This window comes from Pterocles gutturalis, unplaced genomic scaffold (genome assembly GCF_000699245.1).
Source record: "Pterocles gutturalis isolate BGI_N339 unplaced genomic scaffold, ASM69924v1 scaffold40814, whole genome shotgun sequence".
Lineage (NCBI taxonomy): Eukaryota > Metazoa > Chordata > Aves > Pterocliformes > Pteroclidae > Pterocles > Pterocles gutturalis.
In genome coordinates this window covers 1-17452 of record NW_010129576.1, presented here as the reverse complement: position 1 = coordinate 17452, position 17452 = coordinate 1, and the positions used below count along the sequence as shown (strand labels likewise).

General features: G+C 36.7%; 1 protein-coding gene across 1 annotated transcript in view; it reads right to left on the bottom strand.

Moving 5' to 3' along the window:
• LOC104466527 (dual specificity protein phosphatase CDC14A-like) overlaps positions 1-17399 on the bottom strand; it is a gene marked incomplete at both ends in the record, with an annotated part of 36867 nt that extends 19468 nt beyond the window's left edge. The window contains 2 exons of the mRNA XM_010079969.1: positions 6855-6930; positions 17309-17399. Coding sequence (XP_010078271.1) covers positions 6855-6930; positions 17309-17399 — 167 coding nt within the window. The remainder of the gene's footprint in view (positions 1-6854; positions 6931-17308) is intronic.
• Between the last annotated feature and the right edge of the window lie 53 nt (positions 17400-17452).

Sequence of the window (17452 nt, the reverse complement as noted above, 5' to 3'; positions counted from 1 at the left end):
CTACCTAAAAACGGGGTGACAGACATCTTTAGAAAGCTTCGACAGCAAGAACTTATTAAGAAAAAAAAAGATTGCACAAGTGAAAAGCCTGAAAAAAAGGATAGTCAGAGACAAAACTAGTAACACTTGCAATTCTTCTTTCTTCAGGAAAAAAAGAAGCCTCTGTCAGAATCCTGTGGACAAAACTCCCATTGAAAACAAGACCAATAAGCACCAGAAAAGAACAATAATGACAAACTGCAGCAAAACTATTTAAAGCCAGAGAGGGACAAGACTGTCACTTAAAAATGGCAAGTTGGACAGTTTATTGCATTTTTTTTTCTAGCTTCATGAATTGTTTCACTTTCATTATATTCTGCATCAAATATCACTCATGTTTTTCCTGACAGATTTCTACAGTACTACACATGTACTGGATTCTGCTTCTAAACATTTGAAGCACATTTCTATTTTTAATAGTTGCACATTTGATAACCTGCCTTTATACCAGTGCTGCTGTTAACCTAACTTCAGGTTTTTAACGCCAATTTGACAATTTTCACTTACTTTCTTTTCCTACTCTTGGCACTGATGACACTTGGGGGTGGGAGATATGGTAACTGCTGCAGAATTGTGTTTTATTTAAGTAGTGCCAACTGTATTTCATTTCTGCAAATCTGTAAGCATCAACTCTCATCATAAATCTTATTGCAAATTTTAGGAGAGCTTTAACCACAGAAATGGATTTTGCAAAAACCAAATAGATTATGAACTTGGGAGAAAACCAATGTATGTATCACAGCGAGCATCTTATCCCCACCCCCACAGAAACAGCACGTCTAATAGCCGTTCTAACTGCACATTCCAGTCTGGTCTTATTACCCAAAACTTCCACAGAATGAGAGTTATCACAGCTGAGTATATTTAAATTTGTCTGTAATTTCTGAGATAGCTGGTTGCTATTGGTTGGAAGAGGTTGTGTCTTGAGACCAATGGCAACCTCTCCCTTAGTGTATGTGCAAACATACAACGCACAAGTAGTTATTTAATTAGTGAAGCATTCAATTATTAATAAAACTTGACAAAATTAATCCCAGTATTTTAAGATTCCTCCTTTCTTCCCCCTCCTCAGTTTTTTAATTTTAGTGTTCTCTAACTGCAGATCCACCCATGATGTGTAGGTTGGATGAGATTACAGTAGTTATGCAACAGTGACAGAACTTCAATTATAGCTTTAAAATAAGTAGCAGTCAACAAGTTAACTTCTTTGCAACAGTTTACCTGAAATACTATTCTAAACTGCAAAAAGCACATTCTTCCAGCTATCCAGAAGTAAGTTCTATGTAATATGACCATATTGTTTTATTTTACAGAATGGATTTTTTTAATCATGTAGGTATATCAGATCATTCCAATTTTGAGACGCTTTTGTACCTGAAGTAGCCAAAAGTGACAGCTCACTTTAAAAGTTCCCAGAACTTTTAAATTAAAGCAATATATCATTTTCATTGCTTCATTTTCAAACTGTAAGGGTTTAGTCCTTATGACCTATATTGCTATTCAAAATGTTTACATGTTTTTGAATCCTGACTGAAGTTTTAACACAAAATTGAAAACTGACATCAATTAATGGCTTACAGCATAGCAACCAGAAAACAGCAGAATTTTACTTTTCAGGAGCCTGTAAAACAAACCGCTGTTTTTATTTCCACACAAGCTACAGAAAATCAAGTTTTACAGCATTTGCTGAAGTGTCAATGCAATGCCTCTATTAACATTAACGCACAAATTCTCAACTCAGTACACTTTCAATATCAATACTAAGCTATACTATCTATTTTTTAAAATATTGATTTTATGATCATGTTTCATAAGCTAAGTCTATTCCTTTAGCTAGGTCCAATGACAGTAAGTGTTAAAGACAGTTCTTTCAGGTGACTATTTTTATAGCTCCAGAGCTCCACCTGAATGGATTAGGGCTTTAGTTCCTTTATATACTGTGCAACTCAGAAGAATCAAAAATGTTTCAACAAGGAATTTTTCAATACAAGTTGTCCACAGAATAACTACAGCTAGAGATAATATAGTAACATAGTTGCAAATAATCTTTTTTTCTAAAACAAAACTAACACATGCACTATGAGGCACTAAAGATATTTTTCTTTACTAGTAAGAAAATATTAGCAGTTTCACACATCATTAGAAGACAAAATGTAACAATATAAGAGAACAGATCTGTTAAGATCTATCCCAGAGGAACACACTCAAAGACAACCTTCTGAACTAAAAGCAGAGGTTACAAAAAAAGTGCAGCAGGTTTTGCTTTAGGTGATAAAACCCAATTCATTGGATGCATGAGAGGGTGCCAGAACACATTATTTTCACTGGGAGGTTACTTTGTTTTTTGTTTAATAGCTCTTGATCCTTCAAGACCTCAATAGAGATTTACTTGCACAAAAATAGTTGACAGGTTTAGAAGGTGCCACTGTGGACCACTACTAGACTGACACCTGTTTAGAGTCACCAGATTATTTGATAGTATTTTATTTAACAGATATGGTTTCACATACTTGCATTATTCAAGCAAGAAATTACTGGAATTTGTTTAATAAGCCTAGACCAATTCAAATACTATTTTTTTATATATATACACATGCATATATATATGTAATATATACATATAAATAGCAGTGAATACAAGGCTGGCAAACTGTCCATAGAAAATGGTGTATTAAAACATGTACATGAAACCTGCCTCAAAATCTAAGCTGTCCTAAAGGAGATGTTTGCAATTACTACAGTTCCATGTGTATGCCCAGTGGTTTATTTATATCAAAACCAAACCCCTCTGTGATCCAGCAGCAATACAGTTAGTGTACAAGAAACGTTAACCCCATAGTTCATAAGCCTGCCAGAACCTTCCCTCTCCTGTCTTTGATCTTCCGTACTTGGTATCATTTATCTCAGCAACACTCCCTCTCTGATTACCCCTGCTTCTCAATTTAGTGAGATTGTGTAAGGCTACACACACATGAAACAGGTTTTTTAAACACACACAGCAGGTTTTTTAAAGCAGTTTTTATGAAATCACACATTTATACAGAAGAAAAAATATTTATTTCGTAAATGAATCACAGTTGCTTAGTCCAGCATTTTTTCCCCAAACAGAACTCAAGGAACAAGTAGGAAGATAGCATGGCCAAGCATTTTTTCTTGCTGTTGACTTAGCTAGTCAAGATCTTCTCCATAGCAATCAGCAATCAAAACACTACAAACATAACAAGGTCAGAAAGGTTTTCCTGTCAAGCCTAACCAGGACTTAAGCTCCATCTTTCTCAGAAAATGTATACCTGAATAAATTCTTCAGCTCTTCAGAACAGAGGTATTTACTGTTTTTAAAATCAGTCACCATAAAGTTACAATAGTTTACTTCAAAGTGTTGGTCTGCCATTAGCACTTTTCAAACTGGTACTGTTCTCCTTCTCCACCTGTCCCTCAAGAAAGGAGAAGGGAACGCAGAAAACCTCCTCCATGTCTAATTCTTCTTCCAAAACAGAAACAGATACAGCTGAAAAACTTGGAGAGGCAGTTTGTGGGGTTTGTTTGTTTTAATGAGATTTTTATACCCTCGCTTCTCCTGTTCCTATTCATAGAAGTCTTAAACTTAAAAGTCTAAGTCCTAAATTCCTTTTGAGACATCATATCCACACAAAATGATCATGTCTTGTGAATACTTTTTTTTTTTTTTGTGCCATGCTTCTTATAAAGGCTCTTTTCATAAGAAAAGTTCATGAAGTGCATACCCAACCAGGTATATACCAAATCATGGCAGAAGTTATCTGGGCTTAAGCACTGTGATTGCCTCAGGGTCCCAAAAGTGCTGCAGTATGGCAACAGCAACCATCCTGCAGCAGAGGCCAGAGTTCCACAGAATTATAACCTGCGGTGCCTTCTGCTTCCCGTCATCAGCTTGTCAGTCACGAGGCGCAGTTACCCTTAATGTAAGAGTATGCAAGCAGCAGGTTGCCCAACAGGACTCTTTCTCCATGTCCTCAGCCCAATCAGCACTTCTGTCTCTGAAGCACTCATCACAGGCTGCCTGTGTGTCCCCTGGTGCCACATGAGAATGACTATACTTCTGCTGCTGCAGCTGCTCATCACATCAATGCCTTGTGAGCAGGTAAATCACAGGTCATGAACTTCTGTCTTACACACCAGTTCAGGCCTCAGGAACCCTCTCAGGGACACTTGTGAAGGACAGACATGAGAAGGTGAGGAGTAGAAGAATAGAAGCAGTGAATCTAAAATTCTCAACTAGTGAAGCTGAGCAGTAGTCTGTAGACACACATCAGATGCATACTTCAGCTGTGGGATTTGGTCTTACAAGCCTACTTACCCACTGCAGACAGTACCTAAATGAGGACAGAGTCTGGTGTATACTTCAACTACTAGAAGAGCCAAGCTTACATTAGCAGGTACTGGCCTACCTCAGGGGTAGTGCCACTCAGCCAGACTGGAATCTATTCATGTGTCAGTTTCTGTACCACTCAGGCAGCACTCCAAGCTTTAGCTGTTTTGATTTCAGGTATTACTTTCAAGTGGTTGTGCTCTCAGGTTACCCTTTTCTATTATGCACTAGCAGTTTAAATTAACCTGTTTGGAATTAGCCTCTGGTAAGGCAGCAGCAACAAACAGCACCTCCTCCCAGCTGAGACTGCAGCTGATTTACATGAGATTTCTCTGTCCTGTTCCTGACCATCTCTGCTCTTCACGTAGCACTCTGTGTTTGCTTCTTTTCAAAAAATTTAAAAGTTACATTGAAATGACATCACAGTTTGCTAAACCAACCCTGCAAATCTCAGAGTAACTAATTCAGTTTCAATTTGGCTCCCCTGTGTATTCTTCCATTATAAGATCTTTACACCACCATGATTACAAGCCATTGTAACAAGACAAGCTGCTTGTCTCATTCAATGCAGATGATGGTCTTATAACAAGAATAAGAACTGTAGAGACATTCCTGTTTAATACTGAATTGTTTAAAAAAAAAAATCAAAACAAGTCCTGAGGTATTAGTTGTGCTCTTATTTTCTGGGTGAAACTCTTGGTACCTAGGGTCTAGTTTGAAGGTGTTCTACGTCAACTTCAACAGTGATGTATGAGGCTGTATTCAGATCCCAAACTCACAGTCTCAATTTGAATCTAGAGAAAACAGAACTAATCTCTCCAGTCCTCATAGACACAGTGAAAGTTAGAATAGTAGGTTTATTAATGGTTCTTCTCTGGAGTAACTGCTTCACACAGCAAGCATTCTCCACAGTCTTAATAACTCAAATAAGGTCACAAACAGAGAATTAAGGTAAAAAACCAGATTCCTAGTGAATGAACATCATTGGTCATGTGTTTGAATGGTACAGTGGCACTGGAAAATAGGGTGATAATGTATTTATAAGCTCTATTCAGTGTTAACACAGAAACAGCAAATCCAATGTTTTCACAATATGAACACAGACATTCAAAATAAGAAATATCAGAGGGTTTTATTTATAACTAAGTTTATGTATTAAGAAGCAATTTAAATTTTCACTAGAAGCACTTTTTTTGCAAAAAGGTTATACCAACTCTACAAACCCCTCAATTTGTAGATCCTCCTCTTAAGACTACCTGACTGCCAAACAGTGCTTGCACAGCATCAAGCCTTTCTCTTTGTCACTCTGCCCTCACAGCAAGTAGGCTAGGGGGGGCGAGATACTGGGAGGGCACATAGCCAGGACAGGTGGCCCAAACTGACCAGAGGGATATTCCATACCATATAACATCACAGTCACCAATAAAACTGAGGAGCAGTCTTTCTGGTGCTGGGCGGTGGTAAGTGATTGTATTTGTACCACTTGTTTTGTTCCCCCCTCATCTCTCCCCACTTCTTGCTCCCTCACTTTAACTGTCTTTATCTCAGCCCACGAGTTTTTCCTCAGTTTTGCTCTTGTTCCACACAGCGGTTGGGTTAGGGGTGAGTGAGTAGCTGCCAGGTCTTCAGTTTCTGGCCAACACCATCCCACATCAGGCTTGCGGTTTTATGACAGGACAGTGTTGTTAGAACAAAATTCAGTCACAGTGATCTTCAGAATTAATTGCTGCATTTACAGATGCTAGACAACTTTATAAAGAAAGGACCAACACTGCCGTCAAAAGAAAAAGCTACTGTGGTATGCAAAGAAGATACCAAAATTTTCTCTAGTGAAGAGCAACTCAGAATTGCTGTGAATCAACAATCATTACATGGAAGCAAGAAAATAAAGCTTCCACAAATTAATTGATAGGGAATGACACTTCTAAAAGACAGAAAAAGGAACCATTTTTATATGGGTAAAACCACTTTTCCATAACACTTATTAGAAGCAATATTTTATTAAATTGAATGAGATTCAGAGGTTTTAACTTTTCCACTGAGTTAGACTCAGTTTAAATAGCGTGATTTCAAGGCCCATATTTTGTTCTTGTCTATGGGTGTTGAGGTCTTTGCTTGGTTGTTTTTTTAATATGTTTTTTCAGTTACTCATACTAGCATACCCACTTCATTAGCTACAAACCCATGAAACATCCAGAAGATTTTTTTTGTTACCATTGTCTTGAAATCATTATGAAAAAAGGTGAACATATCCTTCAGTGTCTCACGTGCTATGCAAAAATGAGAGCATATTAAATGTTTTCCATTCTTCTGAAGGAAAATAATTCGGAACAAAGAATAACCTTAAAGCTTAGTAGTAACCATCTAGATAATGAGCACCTAACAACCACCTTCAAACTGGATAATATGTTTTAGTCAAATTTCAAAACACAAAAATATAAGAACATTGTTTTTAAACAAAGCTTACCTTTAACTTCTTATTTAGTTTACAGCAGTATCTGTATAACATTGCCAAATTTAGAGGTCCAAAATCTCCATAGAAACTGGGAGAAAAAGAACAAAGAAAGATGTTACTTACACAAAAGAGCTAAGCAAATTTCAACATGCATGTTGTTGATAGTTAAAGCTGCAAATCAGTAACTTTTGGAGGATATCAACTAGCCACTACATATGGTGGAACAGATAAGCCCTTTATTGATTTAAGAGGACAATAGCAACAATTAATTTGAAAGCATTTGATGCTCCAGTAACCACCCTTTCTATTACAAACACACACTAACTACAGAAATTTTTTCTTCATCCCATGGTATCATGGGTAGACATGATCTACTCCCCTTTAAGCCATGCTGATGTCATTCTAGATAAAGGTTCTATAACTGCTTAAGATGAGAATATGTCATTAGATATTATGAATAAGCAAAATAGAATTTCTTATGGGTAGTAAAATTTCTTTAATAACCTCAGTCTTGATCTCTGAAATTTAAGCTTACTTCTTTTTATCCCATCCTCCACTACTCCAGAGAGTATATATTACATATATACTTTGCATATAATTATGTTTCCCTTTTTCCCCCATTCCTCTTGTCTCTAGGCTCTTTTCCATTTTAGTATTTATTTCATGTATTCTGATTGGTTTTGTTTCTCTAGTCTAGATTCTTCTTAAATATTCGTTTTACCTTTGAAGCAGTAATCATTGTCCTTAGGATAAGAGCTAGTAGCAGTAGTCTGTACAGGAAAATTATTGTACAATAAAAGCAAGTTCCTGGTAGGGATTCACAGTGCTCTTCCCAGTTAACCCTTCACATGGGCACCTTTACAAGTAATAGCAGCCTTTATGCAAGCAACTTACAATGTCATCTTCTAGAGCATTCACCATTGTGCAAAATTGTTCAAAATTTAAGTTGCAAGCTTTCTCCAATTTTTTTTTTCCTTTTTGTGTATAGAAGTCTATCTTGATGGTCTATAAAAGTGTGTTGATGCATATGTTATATATTACAGTAATAATGGACTAAAACTGTTTTAATCTGCTCTGCCTTAAGTCTTTCCATCAAAGGACACTTCTTGCCTATTGACAAACAAAACGGGCCATCAGCATCTGAATGGATGTTATTTGGGGAATGACAAAAGAAAAAGGTAACTATGTTCTACAACTTCTGGGCTTTGAAGTAGTGAAAACTTGCTGAAATCAGATGATAGAATAGGTGGTAGTACCTTTAAAGCTTTCTTCTCCATGGCAGAGGGCTTATTTTTCAGGAAAATTAATTACGTTCCAGTTAAACATAACAAGAAAACTTTCACTTTGAAGGCAGTCAAACATTGGGAAGAGATTGCTCAGAGAGGCTGTGGAGTCAAGGCTAAACAACTCGCTCTTGTTGACCTTGCTTTGAGCCCAGGGGTTGGATTAGAGATCTACAGAGGTGCCTTCCAGCTTCAGGCATTCTGCTATTCTAAGTGGACACAATGAAGTAGGAGTGCCCCATCTTTTTGGTGCTTATAACTTCATCAATATCCTCCTCCCACATTCTCTCAAACAAAAAAACCAAGCCAAGTGTGAAGAGAGACAACTACGTTAGTCTGATTACTGCCTAGGCCGTATGACCTGCCTGCCACACCAATGCTATTTCAGTATCACCTACTTCACAGTATTCAGTAACAACATAAGTGTTTGTTAAGATTCAGTTCAACCCTTCAGCACAAAATATTATGACATAATGCTTAATTACAGAAGCTCATTAACTGGGTGAAAGACTAAGCCGTCCAACTCTTCGGACTTTATTTGTAGACTGTATAGAAGTTAACTAACTCAAGACAAAATTGCAGTCACAGTAAATCAGGGTTTAACTTCAGTGTTCCTCATGTTTTCTTAGATAACTGTTGACCATATCTGGCAGACTTACTATTTTTAAAATAAAACCCTTCATACAGTTTTTACTACAGATGAGACAAAAAGTTCTAAGGAGGACAAGTATAAGTTACGACAAATAAGTTAAAACCAGAGCTCTAACAACACTGGAGTGAACATAGCATCTAGGAAAGCTATATAGAAGGCTTACCAACTTCTCATCCCATTCTGCTGCACTAACACCTTCTCAAAACAAAAAACCCAATCCTATTTTGTTCCATTAACTTTAGAGTATTCTTTCACTTAAATATAGGATGAAAGAGTAGAATTTAAGATTTTATGATTATTTTGCAGAAAATATTTTTAGAAGTAGTGTGGAAGTGTGGAATATGATAGTCACTAGAATACAGAATACTTTTTTTTTTCAAACCAGTGTGAGCAAAGTAGCTTTGATCGGCTCAAAGATAACTGAATACACAGTTCATCTAAAGTACTGAAGAACGACAATCATGCTTTAGGATAAGCTTCTATTACTATTCATTTGTTAGAAGGACATCAATATGAAGTCATATATCCACTTCTATTTTTCCACATGATTAAACTTAAACAGAAGTGTAGGAAAAGTACATTTAAATGAATTTACAAGTCAATTTATCCACAACAGACACATTATTTACTATTTTGGTGGGGATAAGGATAAAATACATTTGAGTCTATCCATGAAGTGATTATTTTCTACAAAGTAAAGCTCATCAGATTCTCTCAGCTGCCAAGCTAAAGATGTCACAATCTTAGAGTGACTATTTCTCCATCACCTATTATCATTAAGTATGCTGTGCTTCTCTTAACACAAAAAAAAGTATCCATGTTTAAGACTCTGGTATTACCACTGTTTGTCTATGCTGCAGAAATATTTCTCAGAATCCAAACACAATCATAAAAAAAGGTACTTTTGGTCAGTGTTGCACCAGCATGATTACCTACAGGATTACCAAACACTGGCAATTCCCAAGGGATTTACATAACACCATGTATGCAGTATAAACCAGCCGTTGGCTTTGTTGATAAAACTTCTCCCTCAGGTATCTGCCACAATGTTATTTGCTACATGTACAATTTTAACTTTCTCCACTTAATACATCTTAATTGGAATAAATTTGAATGTCCATTTTTTAATGGGGCCAAATGAAACAAGTGCTTTATAAACCTCCAAATCAAAGAGTTCTCTGAAAGATAATACTCTGTATTGAAGTCAATGAACTCTGATCAACAAAACCTTTCTTCAACTTATATGCTTAGAACTAAACACAGTTTCTGACATGTTTAAACAGAAGGGTTTAATCTTATGCACCCTCATTACTTTTAGTATAACAGCCCATTTTTGTACTTGAATTATACACTTGACCCTGACTCACCTAGAGGATTTTGTTAAGAACAGAATTTTGACATTGAGTTAAATATAAGTGGAATACAGGAAATGGGGGCTATGGGGAATGGGGAAGAAATGACACACAAAGTCACCATCCGAACAAAGAATTTTATCTGGCAAAAGTTGAAGATAAAAAACATAAGAAATAAAATCTTATTATATGATAGTCACTGATAACTATCTCCCCAATATTATTCTACTTCCATCTCTTTTACAGGTAATAGGCTTTCTTTGTATCTAGATGTTTTAGGAAGCATTTATACACAATAAGAAACCAGAATGCCTCTGAAGCTTAAGCCAGTTAAGAGAAACAGTCATTCAGAATGGAGGTGGGAACCAGATACGAGGAACACAAAGCAAGTATGGTATTAATCTACATTTAATTATATTTTGTTTTAATCAAGTACTTAGATGATAGCTTAAATTATTCTTCCCCCTCATCCCATGGAAACTTGCTATGCTTATGCTTCTCAAACTAAGAAGTAGCAAAAGCCCAGAATATACTAGATGACTATTTAAATAATCTACGTCAAAAATACTACCACAATGCTACCTGGAAGCACTTTCTTGTAGGTTTCTTGTATCTGTATTCTCCTTAGAATAAACTCCTGGAACCACTCCTTCCTATCAGTTCTTATAGCACGCCCTCTGAGGTATTTTCTGTATTGTATCACAGGAATGGCCATCCACCTAGAAAGGCCAGCCCACAAAGAACTTGTTGGTCTACTCTGTCATGCAAGCAGTTGCTGTCTATTCTTCCAGGGAATTTAATGGTGTAGTCCACAGCATTTTAGGACAGCAACTCAAGTTGCTTCTGACTGCAGTTCCATGGGATGCCACGTGAAGGTGCCATGAGTCAGCTCAAGCCACATGCACCTCTTCTGAATGCTAACGTCACTTTTTACCAAGCATTTGAATAGCGCTGACCCTAGTAGAGCAGAAGAATTATGAACAACTTTCACATATTGAACTATTGGATAGAGCCTAGTTATGGTCAATGAAGGAATATATTGCCTAGCAGACTTTGAAATTAATTTTTAAACTCCATATTAACATCACAGCCAACCTCATAACTTGAAAACAGAGGGACAGTTGAACAATTGCAATCATTTTCTGGAGTACATACACTAGAATTGGAGTACAACTACTCCTTTAGGTAGGAAGATTGCCTTCTTGGAGACTAGAAACCATATGAAGTCATTTTTTCTGGCCAAACAGGAGCACCCCACACTTCTAACTACTCAAACCAAAAGATTAACCACAAGAAGTTCACGAACCAGCAGAAATACAGCTTCCTAACTGAAAAACTACCCTAATTTTTCAGCATTTTACAAAGATCCAGCTTCCTATTAAAATTAACCATTGCAACTGAATTAGAATAAGAAAAGCACTCTCAACTTGCTTTTCCCTCCGCCTTTCCTAGGCTGGATTACTGGAACATCCAGGTCACTGCACTGTAAGGCCCTTGCTGCACATGCTCTGAATCCAGCCATTAAGCAGTGCAAGAACCAGCTGCTGCAGAAGTTGCCCACTGGCTGCTATAGATAAATGGTTCAAATCATAAGCTGAACACATCTGACATGCAACAAAGTTTCTGGATGAAAGCCAAGAGGATCACTTCACACACTCATTACAACCTAAATGCTGGTCAGGAAATCTTACCTATTAGTCTTCTTTCTCCGGGTCTTGCTCCCTAGCGCATGAACAAAGGGGGATGCTCAATGGCACTGTCTTGTCTAGTCCCACCAACTCCAGTAACATGTGAATTGCTAGGAGCTTTCTTATCTGGGCTGAGACACAATCCCTAACACTTAATGCTACTTAGGGATTGCACACTTCTGAGTGGATGAAGGATGATACAGCAAATATAACCCTAGAAATTATATATCACCCTACTGCTTGCATCTGAAGGTAGGAATAATGCAGAGGCTCTGGATTATGCAAAACACCAAGTATTCACTCCATTTCCCCTTCAATGTTCCAAATCCTCAAGATCCTGATTCTTCAAAATCCAACAAAATCGCACAGATCCAAGTTATAGATTATTAAATAGCTATTCCAGACATACACATTTGTGATACAAATGCTCCTTGACATCAAGAACTTTCCCTACAGAAGAATCTTCAGGTCATGTTAAAAACCTACTCCATATTGAAAAAAGTCATCTTAACAGAGGCCAAGTTTCTCATAAGCAGTTTCCTATATCAAGTTATGCTCCCATCCAATAAAAAACTGGAGTCTAACAAACAGATCTGTTTTATCCTGTCACCCTTTTACTGCAAATAAACAAACAAAAAAATCCTCAATACTTTCGGTGATTGCTTTTATCTTTTCCATGTGAAGATCTGACAACTGATATGCTAAAGCAATGTGTGGGTATACAATTTATGAAACTGTTGGACTAGAGAGACCACCAGAGTTGTTAACAAGTTTCAAACATAAAACTATGTCAGCAGTTTGTGTCTAAGGAAAAGCTGACACTCTCTGTTCTTAGGTCTTCTAATTTTCTTGTTTGCAACAAATTTAAAATCTACCATTTTAAGATGGAAAATAAAAAACTGGAGTACTTTTCTTAATACTCATGTGTAAGAACTAGACATACAAAATAGGTATCCCGGTAATATACACCCTGGAATTAGTATATGAGGTTTGTCTGTATCTACATTCACATTGATAGAAGTTAAAAGCTGGGAAATTTCCTAATTTTTTTTGTGGACTTTAGCTTAGTAAGTTATCTCGGTCATCTGATAGTCAAATACAAGTCTTCAAAAGCTGCTGATGTGAACAAGGAATTCCCTGTTTTCTGTGTGAAGCTCTGTTTGTTGTAACAAGGCTAAGTTTTCTTTTTCCTTTCAAATGATATAAGCCACAAAACAACGGAGAAGTTCAAGTTTCCTATGCAAGTACTGTTACTGGGTAGCCAAAGCAGCATTTAGGCAAACTGAAAATAAACAAGTTAACCCTTACTCTTCTCACAGGAAAGAGAAACTGCTTCTTTGCATATACACATGCAGTGAAGGAAATGAGTCCTACAAGTCAAAGTCCAAGCAGTACTCATTTGATATCGTTGTAGCTAAACATTTGAGTCTTATTTGACTGCTTGAACTGAAAGGAGCTAACATTAAGACTGCTGTGAAATGGGCAAGTAACATACCATGGCTTGAAAGGAAGTTTCAGTGTAAAACATAGGACGTACAGAGAATATAATATTAATTACTTTTACAGCTGCTCACAAGATGTCAGAGACCAGATCTGCAAAAGCTGTTTATACAAGAGATCTGCAGTCTGAACAAATGGCTGAATAAGAACATTATGATTTATGAAAGCTGCCATTATAATTTATCAGTAAGAGAATTCTGTTTCTCATTATCTAAATTTTAATTTTGTTTGAGAAAACTATTCAGCAACAAAAAGGACATAGAAAGTTGCTTTGATAAAAATGTGAAAGCCAAGTTAACCAGCCAAGTGTAGTATTCTCAACCCAGATCTGTTTACTGAAAGGTGAAACATGAAAGACACTATTCTTGGAGAACAAAAAGCTTCTTACTAGTGCCTAACTCATTAATTGAGGTCTTGCCAAGGCAAGGCTTATCTATTTGCCAAATGACAGTCTTCTTCAAGCTGGATTATTTCTCATTAACTCTGTTTTCCTGAAGTAATAGTTACCCGCACTACACTTCCCTGAAAGATTGTATTCTCTTATAAGCAGTAGTGCAGACTTCCTCAGTATAGGGACCTCAGAACTGCAGAACAAGACTGACAAAATTCTTACAGAAACAGAACAATCAAAAAAAGAGGATTCAGAATTGGATACATTCATTCAGGTTTCTTGTTCCCTCAACTGAGGAATTTACATACCATTTACCTAACATAATGGGTTCAAGGTTAAATTGCAGCACATTTAACTAAAATAGTGACAGTTCTGGTAGTGAGTTCCTAGTCAGCTAGTATTTGAGATGTTCTTAAAAGCATTTTAGCCTATCTTTATTATTTTTAAAACTGTGGATGCTTAAATAAGTGAAGACAGTGTTATGAATTCATTAGAACAGTTGACAACTTCAAGTGAAAACCGAAGGCTAAAGCACTCAAGATTACATAACCACCCTGTGTACGATTTAGTGATAAGTCACATGACAAGCTGCAAGAACAAGTCAGCATTTATTAGACCAAAAACTTTCAAAACCATTAGATCTAGTGCTACAGCTGTTTTGATAAATAAATGGGGTATACTATTAATAAACACTATTACTTCCTTATGTCTTTCCAAGAGTGGAGGAAAAAAGGGAAGCGAGGCAGTGAGACTTTAAGTACTATGGGATCCAATAACATGCTCTTTGTAATCAGACAACCCCAAACCTACATATTCATCAGGTTTTCAGATCATATATTGCTTCAGTGAAAATAAACTGACACCTCAGTACAGTCAGCTAAATAAAATTCTGTAACCCCTCATACTTAAGAGTTATCACTAGAGTTAACAGAGCAACAGCCCAAAGAAAAGCAGTTTACTTCCACACACAATGAGGGATCTTTGTCTTGTCACTAGAGCAATGCATCTAAACTAAATTATGCCAATAAGCAATTTTGATCCTAGGACTGTTTGTGCTGAGGATTCTGTGCTTGAGCAGACTTCTCCTATCCTCCTTCTGGTAACAATCTGAACAACTCATTTGACTAAAAAGCAGAAGCGGCCATGAAACTTTGATTGGCAAGAAGAGCACAGACAGGCCATTTTGAATGAAGACTCTGGAAACCACTGTCCTGAGCTATAGCACTTCAATATTCACTTCCAACTGTTTATTTTGCTATCATGTAACAAATATTTCTAATCACTTTCTCAGGAAGAAGGCTGCATTTTTGAAGAAAACGAGCAGAAGATCCAGTCCAGTGTATTAAATTTACACTTCACTGCTACTTACAGACAATCCCTGATGTCAGGCCCCTCACTTTGCTGTGCAGCCTGTGAAACACAACAGCCTGATGTCAAGCCCACTGATGAGCATAAGGAAAAGGGAAGCTATAGTAAAATCAGTATTTACCCAAGAACCAAAAGACTTGCATTCAGTTCCTCACTTTGCCTCTAGCTTTGCCATTTTAGAAAGATATTTAAAATATATATATATGAAATGGTAACCCTACTGACACCTGCTTTAACTTCCCTTAGACAATACAAACTTCTTTGGGGATGAGAGAGAAAACAGAAAGAAAAAAAACAAGCTCAGGTATGGTTTTACCACCAAATATTGCATACACTGACAGTGATGGGTGCTGCAATACAAGTATCAGGGGAAATTTCAGCCCTGTTATGTGAAAGAGTTAGGTTATTACACAAAATTCATTCATACCACATGGTAACTGTCAATTTCTACCTCATATTATGTTTTAGTATTCTAATTTGAAAGTACAAAAGAGAGAGTACTATTATGGTATCAAATATAGGATATATTGTTAAAAGACCAAATAGATTAGGAACTATAAATTCAGAAAATACACCACAAGTTAAGTGTCCAAAACCTTTAGACATGCCCTAGAAGATACTGGAAGGAAGAAAAGTTTCCTTTATCTTGTAATTATATCTGGTATCAAGTTACACCCTGGTATGTGGTTAACAGGTAGTTGGGTTAAGGCGTATACTTAGTGAATTTCCTTTATACATGTTAAAGAATACTGCCTTTTTTCCTCCCCCTCAAATTTTGTAGTACTTTTTTTTTTTTTAAGTATGATACTGTCCTCACACAAAATACCCCAGTTACAGTCCTTGGTTAGTGTGATCATCTGTAACTAACAGAGTACAGAACTGCTCCACCCACCCTCCTACATAAGATTCTTTCACCCTCCTAGAACCATATTAAGAAGCAGAAATAAAATACCTCAGGTCAAGCCTAACGTAGAAGTCTTAGAAGAGATGCAAGATCAAGTTTTTCTTTCATTAAAGAAGTGCAACATATTCATATAACATAAATTGCTCAGGACTTCTCCAGTTGAATTCTGCTTTTAATACTAGGTCAGCCTTGCCTTAGGGTACTCCTGGGGTCCCTTCCAACCTAAATTAGTTAATCATCACTACAGAACCTGCTCCCAACCCAAGCAGTTAATTACAACAGTCAACTTTGGGAACGAATCACACCCCTGAAGATTAATGAAGACTCAAAAACATGTAAAAAAGAAATCCTAAAACGGTAAGGTGTGCATAGAAAGTAAACTAGAAACCAAGGGAGATTCGTTTACATCTTCACAGAAGCAGTAATGAGTCACTAGAGACAGGAAGGATGAATGGCCGATTCTCACAAATTCTTCAACTCACATGGAAAGAAAGTTAGATTTAAAGTAGAACTAAGTTTTTTGTTTCACTTGTGCTGCAGCAAACCCCTTGTCCAGTGGCTAGATATATCATTACACATGAAGCAGTTGATCTGGAAACAGTGTAGAGCAACTATTTTTTAAAGAACAGCATAGAGCAATTACTTTATTTGTTTAGTGTATTTTATGTCCTTTAATAGTATTGACAAGTATAATCAATTTTACTGATGACCTCCTATGTGCTGTCAGTTTCTTCCAAACAAGGAAGCTTTTACTTCACAGAAAATATTTTTTCTGCTGTTCCAAAGTTACAAAAGCCAGCAGGAAGTGCTACCTCAAAACCTTTTGCAGACTTCTAAAAAAGTTGCAGATGTTCTTCAAAAGCACATTAACGTTTTGCATTCTGTGTAAGAGGTGATCACTTCATACTCTCTATATAGGAAAATACATATAAACCAAACTATTGTTCCATCTATTCATACCAAACAACAGCCTTCTATTTAAGACACCATTTAATAAGATGTAATTAGTCTTGAGAGATCTTCTCCACCTTATAAACAAATCTTACAAAACTCAGATATCCTTCCCCTAGCTCAACCACAATTTAAGCCTTTTAACTGGTCTCGTAGGTGGTTTTTTGTTTCTTTAAAATAGCAATCTTGTTAAACTACTTTCAGCCAATGTAGAAATATACTCAGGCTAACTTTATATTCATAATTTGTGCAAGTAGCTAAGTGGGGCAAAAATCTTCTACATAGCATTAGAGAGCGTTGGGAAGAATCTCAGCCACCTGAGCATACTTTGAATTTCACTTTGAATATGAAAAACACAAACAGATCACACCACTTACTTTTCGTAGACCAGTTCCTCATCAGTGCAGAAGTAGTGGGTATTTACGGTACTTTTCGGTTTATTTCGTAAAGTGGCGAAGTACAACCGATCTGAAAGGCAGATCAGGGCAACAGCGTCAGACAGACAGCGCGGACCGCCGCTC